Raw genomic sequence first — 19,553 nt, 5'->3', positions numbered from 1 at the left:
AAAAGATGATTGCCAGGTGCTGCAAATTTTTGCTGGGCTTAGAAGCCAGTCTTTTTTCTGGTAGCCAACAAGGAGAACTGTGCAGAAACAAAGCAAAGAGTTCCTTTTTCGTACTTTTTCATGTTCAGCAAGAAGGTTTAACAGAGGAGAAGAAGAGGCAGATAGCAGGGGGAGGATAGCAACTACTCTCTTTCAAGCCGTGCAGTGTTTTGCAGAAGTCACAAACTGGATGCCATTTTGAAAAAGGCTCTAATGTCACCAAGTGTTCCTGGCGGCTTTTAAAAAATGTGTAACTCCTGTGCCAGAGTACACTGGAGGTTTTCCACGCTGTCACCAAAACTGAATGCATGGCCACCACCAGCGGTGAACATATTGTGGACACACACATACACACACTACCATGACTACAGCCTAAAAATAGTTACCGGAACACCAGATCACTGGAATGCTGTTACCAAAACAGCATCATACAATGTTGGAAACAGAATTTATCTGACTTGGCCACTTCAACAATATTTACCAATCTACTTGTTCGCTATAACAAAAAAAGTCTTCTCTCCAGCTGAAACGAAACATAACTACATTTTCTCATATTCATTCTGTTACCCTTACCTCTCATTCTTCCTCTCCCTCACCTAACATCAAAGCTCATCCCTGTGCAAGCAAGAATTGCAAAACTAAAGTTATACTGTACATGTGAAGTGTACATAATAGGTCCTTGAACAAACCCATTGAAACAAGCTTACAGAGCAGCCCAAAAAGAAGATAGTGGTTTAAAAAATTCAGAATACTTATGCTTGAGGCTGAGAGGAGCGAAAGATAAATGTCACCAAGGATGAAATTCTATTAAACGGTGGCAGGCAACATGGACTCCAAACAGCGCCAACTTCTATCCCTAAATTTGAATTGTATATTCCGTCTCCTTGAGGAAAATTGATTTTTACTACAAAAGCCAAACAATGCACGGCATACCATAACACAAATGGCACAGAAGGCAAGCAAAATAGCTGTGTGTGTCATTGCTTTCCTCAAGGAGGGTACATTCCGTCTCTCTTGGAATATATCCACATAAATACTAACTCCATTAATGGCGGGCTTTCCCCCCTCCTCTTCGTTTAGATTATTAGAATCTGTTTACGTTTGCTAAAATCCCACAACCTCCTTTGACGCAAACAAGAACTTTCAGCCAAGTGACCCTAACAGGACCTCCAACGTAACTGATCGTGTCATTGTCAAAAGCCTTGTTTCTGGGCCTCTAGTATCTCATCACCATGGTCACGGATGTCTGATACCTAAACACTCGTCCAACTTTTAAAAGCAGTTCTTCCCAGTTCCTGCTTTTGTTGGTGTTTGGAAAATTTTGAGAGGATGACACTTCTTCTACATTTCTGGCTTGAGGCAGTATATGAGAACTGGAAGAGGAGGTCAAATATCACCACCTCCGGGAACAACGTATAAATTTCAATTTATAGATCTCAAAGCAGATAACAAGTTTGAAAATTATACATAGATTATGACATGCTTTGATATAATTATGTTACATTGGGTTGAGTGTCATGAGATTATTTTACTGATGATAGGTATAAAATATAATGAATTAAAGTTTCCTCTTGATTGCTTAACTCAGCCTCAACAGGGAAGGCAGCATTTCTGGAACAGGCGCTCACGCATGGGCTTCAGAAGACTAATGACAGGCAGGCAACATGGACTCCAAACAGTGCCACAACTGGGTAGCACCAGGAACACTACTGCATGTCCCAGATCCAAAGAACAGTTCTAGCGCAACGCACCATGCCTTCCTAACAAATTTTGGACCTGTGGCAATATAGCTTTGAAGTTGGGAGGAGGCCTGGCTCCTCACCAGAGGGTGGCACCCCACTTGCTTTGGCGAGCGTATTTGTGGAAGCCTGCTTAAAAACATGTGCTTGCTCTTCCTACGCATCTTCACAGGCTGAGCACAAGTAACGAAAATAGGTTCCAACGAAGCCTTGGTAAAGACATAGCCAACAGTAAACCTGGTATTTTGCATATGATCAGAGGTACTCACAACTTGCAAGAGTAGTGTTTAGGCACTGAACTGGAAACAGGTTCCTTCCAGGGCTAAGCCTCTTTCCAACTAAGTCCTGGGGCTTGTCTATACCCTGTTGTGGCTGAGTAGTTGTGTCCTATTGCTTAAATCACGCAGCCGCCAACTTGCAGCCTGGGCTTTTTTGAAGTGTTGTTTTACTGCGACCTTTTCAATTATTCCAATGTCACTACATTGCTTCTTCATCTGTCAGTGGTGGCTTCAGTTCGGGTTAAGAAAGAGGGCGAACCTAGGGGCGGATCCCAGCGCAGGGCAGGTGCAGGGCAGGGGGTGGGCTCAACAAGCCTCCTAACAGCCGCCATGGCAATGTAAAAGTCGGCGAACACAAGCAAGGGCAGTTAAGATATATAACACATAAATAAAATGATGCTCTAGGCTTTCAAAGTTATGCAAAGTTGCCATCAAAAAGGGTTTTTGCAGTTTCCTGTTCCTGCACTCATTCCTGCCTTGTAATTCTGCTGGGTTTGGGGGGAATAAGAAGGCAAAGTGTTGTCGTATAGACACAGCTCAGGGATGAGCTCCTCTTCCTCTGCAGCCAGCATGGAAACTAAAGGAGAGATCTATACCACCTCCACCAGCCCCCTCACTTAAGGGCATAAAATCTGCTGCCAGGGAAGCTGTTAAATACAAAGATGACCCAGAGATCCCTCAGTCATCCTGTTTTCAGGATTTTCCCCGCAACCCTGAGGTCTCAAAACATAGAGGACATGATTCAATCTGGGAGGACACAGTCTCCTGATAAAACAAGAGAGAAAACAGAGGAATAAACTACTTCACAAAAGCAAACCAGAACCATAATTTTGTACACAATAAAGTATAATGTGAACAGTCAACATAGATGCACCTTCTCAGTTAATTTATTCGTGTCTGAGCTATAATCTTTCCTTTACAATGCCCGTGTGTGTGTGTGTTCAGTGACATTAACTTTACTCACTTTCCAAAATAGCCGTTCACTTGACTGCCTAGGATGAATCTCTAGGACACCTGGCAAGTTTCTAGATTTCTTCGAAAAGGTGAAAAATTAATCAGGATATTTCTCTTCAAATAAATAAATAAATCTGAGTGGCGTGAGCCTCGCCTGATGACGCTCTAGTGTCAGCTGAACATTTGCACTGATGTACCCGTGTATAGCTTTCTTCCAGAGGACATGTAATACAAATATATTTAAGCGGGACTGAAAGTTTCACAAAACGCCATTACAGGAAAGTACTGGGCATGTCATTCTGCTTTTGTTGTTGACTTGAAAACACAGCTGCTAAAGAAACTGGTTCATAAATATTTATGTTGTATATGCCCTTGTACAAGGACAGCTGGTACTATGGAGCATATCATTGTACAGTAGATCAATATTGTCTCCAAAACCTTTCACCATCAGAGCCCCTCAGTGGCATTTGACTACCTCCTTTTTAAGTCTTTTCCTCTTCTCCAATTCATCTCAGTTTAATCCTATACCCATGCAACTCCATGCAACTCCCACCATGTACCTGAGATTAAGAGTAGCTTGCTTTTTTTTTTTTTACAATGTACACTAAAACAAACAGGCCTTGTTGTGAAACAAAAGGAGGGAAACTGTTAGTCCCAAATTGTCCCATTAAATCCAGTTGGATTAATTCTAGTAAACAGTGTTTGTTTGTTTTTAATGTGCTACCACCTCAGAGTTCCCCTCCAGATCTTTTGGGTGCAACTCCCACCAGGCCCATCAGCATAGCCAATGGTGAGGGACGATGGAACTTGTAGGCCAAAATATCTGCACTCAGCCAATTTGGGGAAGGTTGATCTGAATCTTCAGCTGCACGCCTTAGCACATCCTTGTTTAAATCAGTATACTGTTCTTATATAAAATACTGCTGTGTTGGCAATTTGACAACTTCGAAGCACTTATTCCAAAACAGTTCCCCAAATGCCAATATGACAACTTTTCGGACTCCAGCTCAAAAAATATACGAGAAACAAACATGCAGGTAAGGAAAACGTCATTTAAAAAGGAGAAGGAAGAGAGAAGAAAAATGTTTTTCTTACCAGCAGAAAAATGGACACTTAACAAACAATAGAAGAGCATAACAAAATTAAGAGAAAAATATCCAAAAAGAGATATAGAAGACAAGTGTTACTGGCCCACAGCATTTTGAGTTTTAGAGTCCTCCTTCAATAATAGTTTCCTTTTAAATTCTTTAAAGGGAGAGTAAGAACATAAGAAGAGCCCTGATGATGGATCAGACCAAGGGTCCATCTAGTCCAGCACTCTGTTCACACAGTGGCCAAACAGCCTTCGGCCAGGGACCAACAAAGCAGGACATGGTGCAACAGCACCCTCCCACCCATTTTCCCCAGCAACTGGGGCACACAGGCTTATTGCCTCAAATACTGGAGATGGTACACAACCATCAGGGCTAGTAGCCATGGATAGCCTTTGCCTCCAGGAATTTATCCAACCCCCTTTTGAAGCCATCCAGATTGGTGGCCATCACTAAATCTTGTGTCAGTGAGTTCCATAATTTAACTATGCACTGTGTGAAGAAGTATTCTTTTATTTGTCCTGGATCTCCCACCAATCAGTTTCATGGGATGACCCCAGGTTCTAGTATTTTGAGAGAGGGAGAAAAATGTCTCCCTATCCACATTCTCCATACCATGCATAATATTGTATACCTCTATCATGTCTTCCCTTAGTCTCCTTTTTTCCAAGCTAAACAATGCCAGTTGATGTAACCTTCCCTCATAGTGGAGTAGGCTGCCTTTTCAGGCACTTTCTGTTTCTCTGAAACACTAAACGTTTTGGAAGATTTTGGGATTTTAGCCTCAATTTTCTAAAGCACCTTCGTATATTTCTCTCATGGTTTTGCTGTGGATTGGCACAACTCTCTTCTTTTTAGAATATTCGACAAGCCTCTGGAAACTGGGAACCAACTCAATGTTTCCTAACAGCATTTGTGGTATAAATATTTTTCCTAATTATCTTTATTTTAAAGTTACAGTACACAAGTTCTACTTACAGTACACACTATCATATACATTTTATTCATGGTGTAAGCCCCATTGACTTACTCCCAGGGGAGTGTATAAAGGATTGCAGCCTAAGAATCTCACCTCAGGCAAAAAATTACTACGCCCTCTTGGGAAAGCCAATATCCATTGAGCTTCAGCCCTATCTGCAATATGGCGATAATAATGATGATGTACTTTATAGGACTTTCGTAATATTACTAAGGTAATAATTCTGAAGTGCTCTGAACACTAATGCTAAATAAATTTTATTTGCTATTTAGTACAGCAAAAGGCATCATGGACAGTTATGGCGCTGGTTTAATTCTACTCTACTGTATTAACAGATATGGGCCTTTTTAATCTGGTCCCTACCATCCATAACTACTGGTAGAATGAAACAGATTTAGATTAATTATTTGGAGAATGACATTTTCTGCTACTCAGTTTTTATTACCTTGAATATTCCTGTGTGGCAATTTCACAAGGAAAAGATATAATCTTTGCTGAAGTATTGTCTGCAATTTTACAGTTTGAAAACATCACCCTGTAAACCATTTTACACATATTCTCCTGCCTCTGACGTGGGAGCCCTGGCTGATGCGTTTCCCCTTCATTCATCCACAGCAAACTAGAACTTCAAGATACACACAAGTACAAAGCAAACTTTCAGATTTCTTTGAGTTCAGAAGAGAAGCTTACATATTATCTCTGGAATGTTGACAACCTGCAATGTCAACTGAGCGACAATACCAACCAGACTGAAGTAATCTAATGCCACCTAGAGTCCAGACAACTACCAACCAAGCCTGTTTGGGGGTTTTGTTTTTCGTTTTTTAAAATACAAAATTCCTCTACTCTGTAGGGTTTGGAGAGAAGAGGCAACCTTTAAAAAGGAAAGTGCAAGAAATAGGAACATGCAAAGAATGGTCTTTCCACAATGCCCTTTAAGGTTTGTATGTGGAATGCATGTCCCAAAAGATTTTAAGGCATTAAAATGTGTACATATTATAAGTAAATTTCTCCAACAGCTAGCCAAATAATGACCCACAGCCATGAAAGCATACATACTAGCAAATAGCTGGTAATTAATTCCAAGTCTTCTGGAAGCCAATGATTTATAATTAATAAAATAGCCATTCTGTTATTGACAAATTCAAAGAGGTACCACAAAAAAGGTATGTACACTAGAGAGATAAAGCATATATTTAATTTCTTCATTTTCACTGGTTCAACAATGAAGATTTTAATAAAGTTTTTAAGACTCACTGATATTTTCCTACTAATTCTTAGCTATGGACATTCAATTTTGCAGTTCTGCCACAAACAAAACTAAAATCCATTAAGATGCCTTAAGAACCATATTTTTAAAAGACAGTGTTACTATACAATACATATACACTAAACTGTTAGTTTTCTAGTTTGAGCATTCAGCACTCACGCATATATATGTGTGCTCAAGCTATAGTTTGAACATAGCTTGAACTATAGCTCGAACATAGTTTGCAGTCCCAAAGCTAATATCCTTGTTAATGAGACAAAATTTCAGAAATACAAAATTTTCCAGATTTGTGACTCCATGGTCTAGTGCAGATAAGTTTTATTTCTCTATTTACAAGATTTATATACTGCTCTACATCCAATAAAATATCCAAGCGGTGAACAATAAAAATCTTCAAAATCAAATGTACCAATAAAGCAGTAGCTGGTTAGTCAGGAAAAGTTTGTTTAAATAAAACTGCCGTCAGCAGTTGCTGAAAACAAAATGAAGTTGATGCCTTCCTGACATCAACTGGCAGAGAATTCCATAGAGAAAAAGCTAGTACATAAAAGGCTGTACTCTGAGTGGACTCCAAACAGACTGCAGGTCTATATAGAACCATCAGGAGTGTGTCATTTGACGACCTAAGTGACAGGGACAGGCTGGTAGGAGAGAAGGCACTCTCTCAAATATCCTGGTCTCAAGTCATCTAGGGCTTTATACACCAATAACAAAACATTAACCTGTTGGATCCCTAGAAACCATAGTTTTCAGATCAAGAACCTTGGGGGAATGGACGTGTTCTCCCCTCTTTCATGTGAATTCCACCATCATCACTGCTCTCGATCTTAACTATGGTTAGGCATATCTTCAATATGAGCTATGATTAATATTAACCAGGTTCCCTTTTAACTAGGGTTTGCAATCTGACTTCAAACCATCAGTAATAACCTTTAGCAGCAGTGGTGCAGATGTTAACTCAAAATGAAGGAAACAGAAATAAGATCTCAGAAGTAAGCATAGGATTGCAGAGCACTTCTTTCCAGTTTGCTGTTTTAGACTTTAAAAAAAAGCTTCCGAGTGACCACACTATCAGTTCTCTATGTGTTTACTCAGAAGTAAGTCTCTCTCTGTTCAACGGGGTTTACTCAAAGGTAAGCATGCATCGGATTTTAGTATTACTTGGATGTAAATGCAGTTGAAATCAATGGGATTTACTGTGTGTTAATGGGAAGGAATGATTTAGGGGGAAGAATTCAAAATTCCTAAAAAATCAAGGAATGAACCAATCTGATTCAAACCTGGCATGCCTAAAGCCCTACTTAAGAGCTCTCAAGGTCCCACGTTTCAGTTTCATCTCTTTATCTTTAAAAATGAGGGCGCTGCAGGCAAGAAGGGTGAGGTTGGAGCAGCAAAAGTATGTTAGATCACCCGTTCGTCCAACACGGGTGTGGAGAACTGCCCCACCCTCCTCTTTTGTCAGCAAGCTCTCCCTTCAAAGCACACTCCCCTAACAAAGGAAATAGCGAGATGATGGCAATACACAGGGGCTGAAGGGTGCTTTCCCCACTCTAGGACTTTCCCCACTCTAGGAAAACACGAAAAAGGGAGGGGAAGAGGCAGGGTGACTGCAGGACAGGCACGACGTCATCTAAGTGCAACACTGCAAAACTGCAAACCAGGCATGATGAGATCGCGATAAAACGCTGTGTGATAGAGCCCTACGCCTGTCTTCCCCAAGCTGGTGCCCTCCAACGTTTTGGACTACAATTTCCAGCGTACCTGACCATTGGCTATGTTGGGTGGGGTTGATAGGAGTTGGTCCAAAACATCTGGAGGGCACCAACTTGGGGACAGATGTTCTATGTAAGTAAACATTACACAGAATTGTCACAGACTGCTTCACTTGCATTTCATGGCCAATGGACCACATTATTTACATTTTCTCCATCTATATTCATGTGCATGATGTATATCTACATACACCCCTATCTGCCATCTGAAAGTAACACTTCATGCATCCAATGAAGTGGATTTTAGTCAATGAAATCTTATGTCACAGTAAATCTATTAGTTTGGGCTTGTTGCAACACAGGGCATAGCTAGACAGGGTGATATCCAGTGGATCATCCCGGGATCGTCCCTGTGCGTCCACATGATGTACAGGCGATCCTAGGAGCAGGGAGGGATGATTCCTCCCTTTCCCCGGGATATCACCCTACCTTTTTTCGTGGTTTTTCAGCAGTTTCGGGATGATCCCAAGACCGCGGAAAGTGTGGCCAGCCGTTGGGGTTTGTCCTGGCTCCTCGCGAGTAACTGCGAGGAGCCGGGCACGGGGCACAGAGCTCCTCAGGAGCTCTGTGCCCATCAGGGGTGGGGTGGGGTGAGCAGGGAAATTATATATATATTTTTTAAAAAAACTTACCATTTTGCAGACTAGTATCATGCGCTCCTTCTCTGATAAAAACAAAAACAAAATGGTGGCCACAATGTCACACGCTGTGTGTAAGCAAGGGCGACGATCTCACGATCATAAAATTGAGAGATAGCCGCCCTTTTACCCCCTCATCTATCCATGGCCACAGTAATATGTCTACCTTTGTAGATGTTATCCCAAAGGTACTAATAACCAGACCAACAATCGATTGTAACTGCTGAACACCAGTCACTGCTGTTCAATATCTATCAACTGCTTCGATGTAAGCGTGGACAGTATAAATTTGCAGACCATAGGAAACTGCAAGGGACTGCTGTGATGTTTTACTGTTTATTGCCAATTATATATTGCCAATTATATATGATATATTGTAAATATTTGTAATCTCTTAATGATTCTTGCTATTTCAGGTTGTAAGTGCTGTTTGGACTTCGGTTGGTAAGTGGTTAATGCTGTTGGGAGGGGGAGAGAGTGAAATGTATGTGACGTGAATTCTGACTGGCTGGTGGTACAAAGGGCTGGATTGGCAGTTAGCAATGAAAGGGAGGAGTTAACACAGAGCAGTGGGTGGGAGTTGAGCCAGAGAGTCAGAGTATAGTCTGGGTTTTGGTCTATGAGAGGTCTAGAGAGTGTGAGATCATCATGTTTTATTATTGGGGGGAGTGAATGTGAGGAGACAGCGTAGATTAGCGGGTAGAGTAGGCAGAGTTACAGTGGTGGCCAAAATTGTGGACACTTTTTGAAATTTTAATGTTTTGCAACTTTGCATGCTTATAGAAAATTTGTATTTCATGAAATTCAAATGTTTATATATCATCTGAAAGACCTGTTTCATGAAATATAACAATCCTGCTTCTTTTCCTGGGTGTCCAATCAACTCTTTTCTTTGGTGCCATTGCTCTGTTTATGATGTACGTACGTACACTTCTAATTTGAGCAATACTTCAAATATTCACACAATCTCCAATTGCGCTTCAGTTACAGAACAAACAGCAAAACTGACTTTCCCCAACTCGAAACATGATGAATCGCAGCTACTGCCATGTGATTGGTCCCCAGAACATGGACTGTGATTGGCCAGTAGGGTTTGCAATTCACTCAATCACACCTGTTTGTTTTTAGACTAAAGTAAGCATAACTTTTTTTGTACTGTAGATATCTGCATTCTGTTTTTTGTATGAATTCAGCATTACATTCTCTTTCAATTGATATATAAACATCTGGATTTCGTGAAACAGAACATTTTCTATAAGCATGCAAAGTTGCAAAACATGAAAATTTCAAAAAGCGTCCACAATTTTACATCTGAAACTGTTCTGAAACAAACAAGCTTTGTAAACTGCATAACCTTACTCTTCTTCTGTTTTATAAACTGGATTGGATTCTTGAGGTACCTGAAGTAAAGTACAGTGTTTTATGGTGGCAGCAGTGAAGGACATGGGTGAAAAGAGTGTGCTGGACTGGTGGCTGTGAGGCCAGAAAAAGGGTTAGTGAGGGCCTTGCTAGACCTACCAGATAATCCGGTGGGGAGTCGGGGCGAAGCCACGCTGCAGCTAGCGTGCGCCGTCGCCCCTAGCTAGACATAAACACGCGACGGGGTAAGGGAAAGCCCCGTCGCGTGCTCCAGTTTTTTTCATCTTAAAGGGCCATGTGCGCAGGAGCGCACCAACGGAAAAGTAGTTTTTTTTTTAAAAAAAATAAAGGGTTCCCAGCTCCCCCTGCCCCTGATTTCCCCCCACAATGTCTGATGCCCCCCCTGCCCACCCGTTCCCCCCACTCGCCATGCCGTCGCCGTCCGCCATGCCCGTCCCCATTCTTCTTCCCCCCTGTCCGCCATGCCCATCCCTGTTCTTCTTCCCTCCATCTCTCCTGCCAGGTCCGCTCTTTCCCCCGGCCCCCATCTCCCCGCCGTGTTTCCCCCCCCGATGGGCACAGCGCTCCTATGGAATGCTGTGCCCAGTGCGTGGCTTCTCCCGGCTGCTCGCGAGTAAGCGAGCAGCCGGGAAAAGCCATGGAAGTCGCTAGACTTTTCGCAGCCCTGGCCTCAGCCCGGGGCTGCGGAAAAGCCGGGCCATAAGCGGATCCACTTATCCCGGGTCAAGGGAGAACTTAGCCCGGCCTGACCCCGGGATCCCCTTTGCGTCATCTGGATGCACAGCAGGGAGACCGGGCCTCACACCAGGCTAAGTCCTCGTCTAGCAACTGCCTGAGTCATAGAGCCAGTGAGCAGCATTTACTGACTGACCCCTGAGTTGGGATCCTTTGATTATAGTGAGGAATAAAGGAAGCTCGAAGGGGGTTGTCACAACTACAAACCAAACTGACTAAAAACTCAAGATTATCTCGAAGAACCAGGAAACTAGGAAGAAAGTGAAGTTCAGCAATGTCAACTGTAAAGTATTCTACATCGAAAAGGCAAACCAAAGGCACACATACGGTATATGCATCAATGAGTACAATAATTACTGCAACGAATATGAAAAAGCTTTAGAAGCAATGGTAGATAAGGCTGAACAAATGTCAACAATGCAATGCTGTGTCCTGAAGGTCCAATGCCATTTTAGATTCCATCAATAGAGGCACGGATATTGGCAAGTCCATATTTGAAATAATGAGTTGAACTCTAGGCACCCCAGTTTAAGAAGTTGTCTCCAAGACTTACAGAGATTATGAAGGTCTTGAATGCAAATTCTACAACGACGGATTGAAGGTCTTGAGTTTGTTTAGCCAAGGTTAAAAGGGGATACACCTTAAAAATATTTAAAAGACATCAGAGAAGGTGAAACAAGTCAGGAAAGGAGAGAAAGCAATGGAAAGAAACTTTTTCATAAACTGGTTCTTTTAGGCCAAAAAAAAAAAAGCAAGCTGCCATGCACACTTACCTTGAAGGAAGCCACAATGAACACAGTAGGACCTCTGAGTAAATATACATATGATTGGACTGTCACACACTTGTATGGTAGAAATGCACTAGTAAACATTTGTGACTTAGTAACTTTTGGTGACTGAACTTCATGGTTGACTGAATGACCCAGTGGCAATTTTGGATTAAACATTAGAAAGAATTTCCTAACAAAAAGTAGTTCAGCAGTGGAACAAGCTGTTAGGGAGGTTGTAGAACTGGTTCTCACCATATGAGCCAACTCAACAGTTGAGGTCCACTCAAAATACCTTACTATCCACATCATCTTTGCAGCAGTTTTGGACAGTGATAATCCAAAATCAGGCCTTTAGAGAAACTGCCCCAATATTTGTGGAACCTGCTTCCTGAAGAGATGAGGAAAACTACCACTTTGATCGTTTTTTGGAATTGGCATAAAGCATATTGTTTCCATCAGGCTTTTGGTGGACAGTATTATGTTCAATATTGTTTTCAGTGGCTGCTTCTGTCTTGTTAAATTATGCTAATTATATATTATTTTATTGATTACATTTGTATCCTTCCTTTTTTCTCCAAGGAACCCAAGGCAGCTTACAAAATCCCCCTTCCCTCCATTTTGTTTCCATTACAACCCCATGATGTAGATTGGGTTGAGTGTCAGCGACTGGCCCAAAGTCACTTGAAACTCCATCCGACGAGCATTTTATTGCACGCTCATTACTGGGCACTCATGGAGTTTGCTGAGGTCCCTCAGATGATGTCATCTGCCTCTCGCACGCCTTCCGCCCCTTCTGGCCTTCCTTGCGTGACCAAAAAACCTCTCGTTAAGTCCAATGTTTTTTTAAACTCAGAATTGCTGCTCTCTCCTGCTGTGTGCAGGAGAAGCAGCGCCATTAGAACAGCGGACTCAATGGGCCTCGGGCTCGTTCTGTACTTCCTCTTTTGAAAAGAGGAAGTAACTGAGGAACGAAAACACAAAGGTAGGGAGCACGTTAACCCCTGGTGTGATGGCGCTTTCAGTGAGCTTCATGGATGAGTAAGAATTACAACCCGGATCTCCCAAGGTGCAGTCCAACACTCTAATCCCTAACCAATGGTTTGTAAATTGTTTCTTTTTTTAACTGTAATAAGCAATGAACTTTTTAGAAAAATGGTATAAAAATTTTATAAATAAAAGAAAAACATTGCGATGTAACTTTATACTGTGCATTTACCTTCTCCCTCTCTCATCACCACTGCAACCTTCTGTGCTGCCTGAAAATCTCCAGAGCGTTTTAAGCATGTTCTAAGCTTTGAGCAAGGGGTTGGACTCGATGGCCTTGTAGGCCCCTTCCAACTCTGCTATTCTATGATTCTAATAAACACATTGAGACTTATCTTAAAAACCCTCACACAGGCAAACACGCACATCCAAAATATTCTGTTTAAGCACAACTCACAAAGACTGAAGGTACTGAAATAATTTGAAATGTTAAAGAACTTAAAATAACACACAAACAAATATCACTGAGAAAAGGTAAGGAAGACCAACTGTACTTTAAGGAGAAACAAGTTGGACAACTTTTGCCACCGGTCTCTATGGTTCCGGGGAATACAATGGTCCATTAGCACCAAACATCATTAATCATGCTTTGGTAATACAGACTACCATCCCACCACCTGGAAAACGAAGGAAAGCCTCACTTCACAGACAATCCTACATTTACTGAAGAAGAGAATATGTGATATTAAAAATGTATACCATCTCTGCAGTAATTCATATAATCGGGTATCTCCATCGTAAAGCACACATACACACACACGGTAACTATAGTCACCTATACTGGCTAAGTCATATTAGGGGGAAAAGGGGGGGAAGGAACCTCATTATCATAAGAACATACCCGATTTCTTCAATTCTAAGACGCACGTTTTTCCCCATATAAACTTCTCCAAAAATGGGGTGCGTCTTAGGGGTTTTTTTTCTGTTGGTGGTACTGAAATTAGTGTCCGTCTTACAATCGATGGCGTCTTACAATCGAAGAAATACGGTAAAACATCCTGCGTTGGTTCAGACTAAGCGTCTAGCCAGTCCAGCATTCTGTTCCCACAGTGGCCACACAGCTACCAATGGGGAACCCACAAGCCGGACATCAGTGCAACTGCACCCTCCCACCTATGTGCCCCAGCAACTGGTGTGCACAGACTTACTGCCCTGATACTGGAAGTAGCATATAGCCATCAGGACTAGTAGCCATTGATAGCCTTACTCTCCATGAATTCGTCCAATCCCCTTTTAAAACCATCTAAATTGGTGGCTATCACTACATCTTCTGATAGTGAATTCCACAGTTTAACTACGTGTTGTGTGAAGAAGTACTTCCTTTACCTGTCCTGAATCTCCCACCAATCAGTTTCATGGGATGATCCCAGATTCCAGCATTATTAGAGGAAGAAAAATGTCTCCCTATCCACTTTTTCAACATCATGCATAATTTTATATACCTCCATCAGGTCTCCCCCTTACCCGGCTCATTTCTAAGCTAAACAATCGCAGTTGTTGTAACCTTCCCTTGTACAGGAGATACTTCAGCCCCTTGATCATTTTACTTGCCCTTTTCTGCACTTTTCCCAACACCTCAATATTCTTTTTCAGGTATGGTGACAATAACTGTACATAGTATTCTGAGTGTGGACACACCATAGATTTATGTAAGGGCAGTATGATACTGGCAGTTTTATTTTAAATTCCTTACTAATTATGCCTAACATGGAACTTGCCTTTTTTTTTAGAGCCCCTCACACTGGGCTGACATTTTCACTGAACTGTCCACCAGAACCCAAATATCTTTATTGGTCAGTCAGCACTAGCTTAGGTCCTATCCACATATATATGAGGTTGAGATTTTTTTTTCATCTCAGCTTGAATCACTTTTCACTTGCTTACACTGAAGCACATTTACCATTTCTATGCCCATTCTCACAGCTTTGGGAGATCGTTTTACAGCTCTTCACAATCAATTTTTGTTTTTATCACACTAAATAATTTTATGTCATCAACAAACCTGGTCACCTCACTGCTCACTCCTAATTCCAGATCATTTATGAACAAGTTTAGATCATTCCAATGGTAGAATGCACCATTTATTCCTACTCTCTGCTTTCTGTTCTTTAACCAGTTAATGATCCATAAGAAGACCTTGTCTCTTATTCTATGACTGCAACGATTCTAAAGGAATCTTTGGTGAGGGACTCTGCCAAAAGCCTTTTGAAATTCCAAGTATTGTAGCGATATGTTCTTCAAAATGCTTTTGCTTTTTTTTTTTTTTTTTTTGCATGTCTTATTGTCTGCTCGCATCTCCTCTGTGAAGTTTGTATTGCCTTTTGTTCTCATTCAGGCAAAACTTCCATTTTTTGAAGGAAGCTTTTTCCCTCTCTAATAGCTTCCTTGACACTGCTCATTAAAGATGTTGGTGAGCTCTTGGACTTGGCGTTACCTTTCCTAACCTATGATATACATTCTAACTTAGCTTCTATTATTGCGGTTTTGAGTAACCTCTAAGCAGTTTTAATGGAATTACTTTCTTGACTCCCCTTTTCAATTTCCTTTTTACCAGTTCCCTCATTTTAGAGGTTTTCCCTTTTGAAGTTGAATGGACTTCCTTGGAAGTTTCCCACTTAAATATAAATTAAATTTGATAGCACTGTGGTCACTATATTCAGGTGGTTCAACAAACACACAACCGGCACTACATCCTGGGCGGCAACACTTGGGATTAATTCCAGGGTTGCCTCCCCTCTGGTCAGTTCCTACCAACATTTCTAGGGCACAGTTGTTTAGGGCAGTGAGAAATTTAACCTCTTTGTTGTGGCTGGATAAATTTTCCAGTCAATGTGGGGATAACTCACTCATTATGACTACACTTCCTCACTTAGATGCCTTCCTGATTTTTATTTTTTATCTCAAGATCACCCTGAGCATTCTGGTCTGGGGGCAATAGCACATTCCTAGTAGAGTATTGTCACCCACAATGAAACCTAATCATTATGTTAGAAGAAAGTTCATTTTGCACTGGAATGAAACTGGTTAACAGCATTAATCTTTAAATCAACTCCCTAAATGAACAGACTACACATTTCTGATTTGTTAACCCAACAATTGCCCATAGTTTGTTGAGTTAACCCTGGGTTTAACCCATAAACAATCCAGAGTTTCCAGGTTTTGATAACATGAAACATGTAACACGCTGTTCCTGGGTTGTTCATTAAAAGCGGAAATGATGATCACACAGCTCACATGCTCTGCTTCGGCACTGTAATTCATGGGTTAAACAATCCAAACCTGCATATTATAAGGCACCTTCCTATGTCCCTAATAGCCTTGCTGGGGAAAACAGGTAGACAGTATACCCATCCTTCCCTCTTCAGAGGAAAAGACTAAATACTTCCCCAATCATATTTCCCTGGTCAAATTAGGAACTGGATGGTTTGAAGCAAAGAAAAAGACATCTCCCATGTTATATGTTCCTAGGTCTTCAACTACCATTTCCCATGTGCTCAACAGGAACTATAGCAATTTACTTCATAAACCTTTTCATTCAATTTCCTCCGAAACCTAGCTTCAGGCAATAAACTATGTTTTAATTAAGATTTTGTTTTAATGCAGATTTTACAGTTGGCCACCTTGAGTGCCATTCTAAACTATTTCAACTCCACATAAAATATATTAATATCAATAAATGAAAGCTAGGAAATGCTTGCACACAGTGTAGAAGCAATGAGAACAAGAAAGAATGCTGCCATGTTTGAACAACTCAAAGATGACAGTGGGGAATACAGTTCACTCTACGTGTGATTTCCACTAACTACAATTCTCATATTGCCCAGTTACCATGAACTAAGGCCAGATTGCTCTTGCTCTACAAAGTTAAATATGAATAGATGTTTCATTTTACAAGTCATCTTAAACATAAGAGGGTAGAATATAAAGAAGAACTCTTGCTATGGTGCATCAAACTTTTGCAAGTTTTAGAAGCCCTGCTAATTTTTGGCATTGGCACGATCAAACTTTAGATTGGAGGCTCCTTGAGACAAGGGTTTGTTCTATAAAGAGCCATGCACATTAATGTTAGCACCATCTCCTTTGACTATTCTGTAGTAGTAAGCACCAGATCCCTAAGTGAAGTTGCAAAGACTCAAGTCAAGCTTACATAAACAAACCATTAAAAATAAGGTTGGAGAGGGGCCTCAAGTTGGTGAAATTCTCCATATCCATGCCCGACGCTCATAAATGGCACACATACTATTATTTCTATCACATTAAAAGTGGCAAACAGTTGGTAGTAAGTACTTTCAGGCTCTCATTCCATACTCCCACCTTTTTACTTAGCTTCCCAAGCACTACTCCTTATTGCTGGAAAAGTGGTAGGAACCAATATTTAGGTAAAACATGTCTTAGGAAGAATTGTAGCGCACTACAAGGATCTTCTCTGCTACTAGAGTCTAGGCCCTCTGAAAATGCTCTCCACTTGGGCTGTGAGAAACAAGCATGTCCGGAGGAGGAGGAGGAGAAGCAAGAAGAACATGCATAGCAAGCCGTGTGTGAATGCACTGCTACAATAACTCATGGCACATCTTTACAGGATAGTGCGTTCCACATAAAAAGTTTATCACAACTATCACCAGCCTTCCTGCAATATTACAAGATTTCATTTCACCATAACCAAATTCTGAAATCATTAAAATCTCCTCCTCCAAATAAGTGAAAAAAGTAATGAATCATTCTAAATCACTTAACTTCCCTGAAAAGTGCCATTTCCCTTTATGGCTATTATACATGTTTAATTATGCCAACTCTGTGCATGAACAATGTTAGCATATTGTGGACTCCTAATACCTAAATTACAAAGGTTGCCCCAGGCATGTCTACAACAAACATTTACCTGTCTGTTAAAAACATGCACAAAAACACTTCATTAGTGGCTTACTTTCTAGATTGCACATGCTATCTGGTCAATACTTATAGAGATATGAAAAATAATGCCAATGTTAATACCATACTTAGCCAAACAGATAAGTTATCATTTTATAGCAGGCTGATGTTTAGAAATCCATTTATTGTAATAGATGAAGAAACTAAATTTTACTTAAAAATTAATAATCTGCTATACAGGGAAATGTTGTTTTTCTTTCAAGATAAGATTGTTGTTCCATGAAACCATCACCATTCATCTCAATTAGACCTGTAAAGTCAGCAGTGCTTAGTATATTATGCCTATTGTGTTAATCTGGGTAGTTACTGCTGCTTTAACTATTCCTCAAACTTATTTCCCCAAACTAAGCATAACCATAACTTCCTTGATCCCTTTGACATGGTGCCAACGAAAAACAAACTATCTCACAAAATGCCTTCCGATTCAGGTCAACTACACTGAGTTTTTAACAATTATCACTCAGATATATATACAGCAGTGTGTTTCATAAATGGAACAGAAATCCATCCATTATCCAAACACAAATACAGAGGCAGACATCAGATTCACCAGGCAGTTTGAAAGTATATGCAACTTTTATATTTAAGTATTTTAAGTTATAAAACACTGCTTAGCATCTCAAAGTTACATGAACTCCCAAGTATTGCAACACGATTAAGGCAACAATCCTATGCTCACCTACCTGATATTAAGCCCCATTGAAACCAATGGGTCTTACTTCTGAGTAGACAAGCATAGGACTGCGCTCAAGTGGACCACACAATGCAGTTATACCGAGTGCTGGAAACGTCTTGCGTAGTTGTCTTAGATTGCAATCCTATACACTTTCATCAGAGAAAAGGCAACTGAATACAGGAGTCTTGATTTCAGAGCAAACAAGCATAGGATTACGCTGTCAAACCATTAAGAAGATAAATCGCAGCCGCGTTTGAAAGTTATCAGTGGACTATCATACTTTTTTTAAACTTTTTTTTAACACTGCGACCTTTCCCAAAGGTGGCTCTGAATTAAGATTCACCCCTGTTCTCAGCATCTTAACTCATCGGGAAAGAATGCGCTCGATACGTTATCTATTAATCTGAACGCCTGGCTTTTTCAAGGAGCGCGCTGCTTTTTTAGGAGTAGTCTCGGGGAGGCGGGTGTGGGTCTGTATGTGGAGGAGAAAGGCACCAAGTTCGGGGAAGAAGCGCACCACCACCGCCAAGAGGAAGACCCTCAAGTGGTTTGCTTCGAGACCCCTCCCCTCTTGCCCGCTAACTTTGAGAAACTCAGACGACCGTCGACTCGGCGATGCTGTTTGGAGAACTCGGAAAGTCCTTTCGGTTTCCCAAGCATTGCGCAATCTCTCTAGCCCCCACCCCCACCCCCAAAGCGGACGGGGCCAAGCGTCAATGCGGTTTAAGGGAGAGCGGCAGGAAACCTCGACGCCGTGTCCCCCGGTCCCCCTTGCTCGGAGCTGCTTTTCCCCGTCCCCGGAAACTTTGGGGGGAGGCTCCCCAACAAGCCCATGGCGCGCGCGACGACGCGCTGAGCAGGAGAAGCCCCGAGGGGCAGCGGCTCGCCGCCTCTCCCTCGTCCCCTCAGGCACAGGTACCTCTTCCTCCTGCAGGTTCGGCTCGGCCGGGCTGTGCTCCTGCTCGCCTTTCGCGCCGTTCATGGTCTCCGCCGCCGGCCCGAGGTGCCCCTGCCCTCTGCGTCTCGCCTCGCCTCGCCGCGGCGCGTCTGGGCGAAGGTGGTTGCAGGCAGCCGAGCGCGCCGGGGAGGCGCGCGCCGAGGACAGGCGAGGGAGGGGAAGCAGCGGGGCTCTCGCCCGGGCTACCACCAGCTGCTTCAGCAGCATGCAGGGGTCTCTCTCGGAGTGGCGGAGCGAGACCCCGAGCGAGCCGAGAGAGGGGCGGCGAGGGACTGGCGGCGGCTTCCCTCACAAGGAGGTG

At 42.0% G+C, this 19,553-nt stretch overlaps 1 protein-coding gene across 3 annotated transcripts in view; it reads right to left on the bottom strand.

The window, feature by feature from the left end:
• RBPMS (RNA binding protein, mRNA processing factor) overlaps nucleotides 1-19,290 on the bottom strand; it is a 105,369-nt gene extending 86,079 nt beyond the window's left edge. For all 3 annotated transcript variants that reach the window (XM_063129046.1, XM_063129045.1, XM_063129047.1), the window contains exon 1: nucleotides 19,214-19,290. In XM_063129046.1, the coding sequence (XP_062985116.1) occupies nucleotides 19,214-19,276 (63 nt within the window). In that variant the 5' untranslated portion in view covers nucleotides 19,277-19,290. The remainder of the gene's footprint in view (nucleotides 1-19,213) is intronic.
• Nucleotides 19,291-19,553: the final 263 nt, after the last annotated feature.

This window comes from Elgaria multicarinata, chromosome 6, assembly GCF_023053635.1.
Source record: "Elgaria multicarinata webbii isolate HBS135686 ecotype San Diego chromosome 6, rElgMul1.1.pri, whole genome shotgun sequence".
NCBI lineage: Eukaryota > Metazoa > Chordata > Lepidosauria > Squamata > Anguidae > Elgaria > Elgaria multicarinata.
This window is presented reverse-complemented; position numbering and strand designations above follow the sequence as displayed.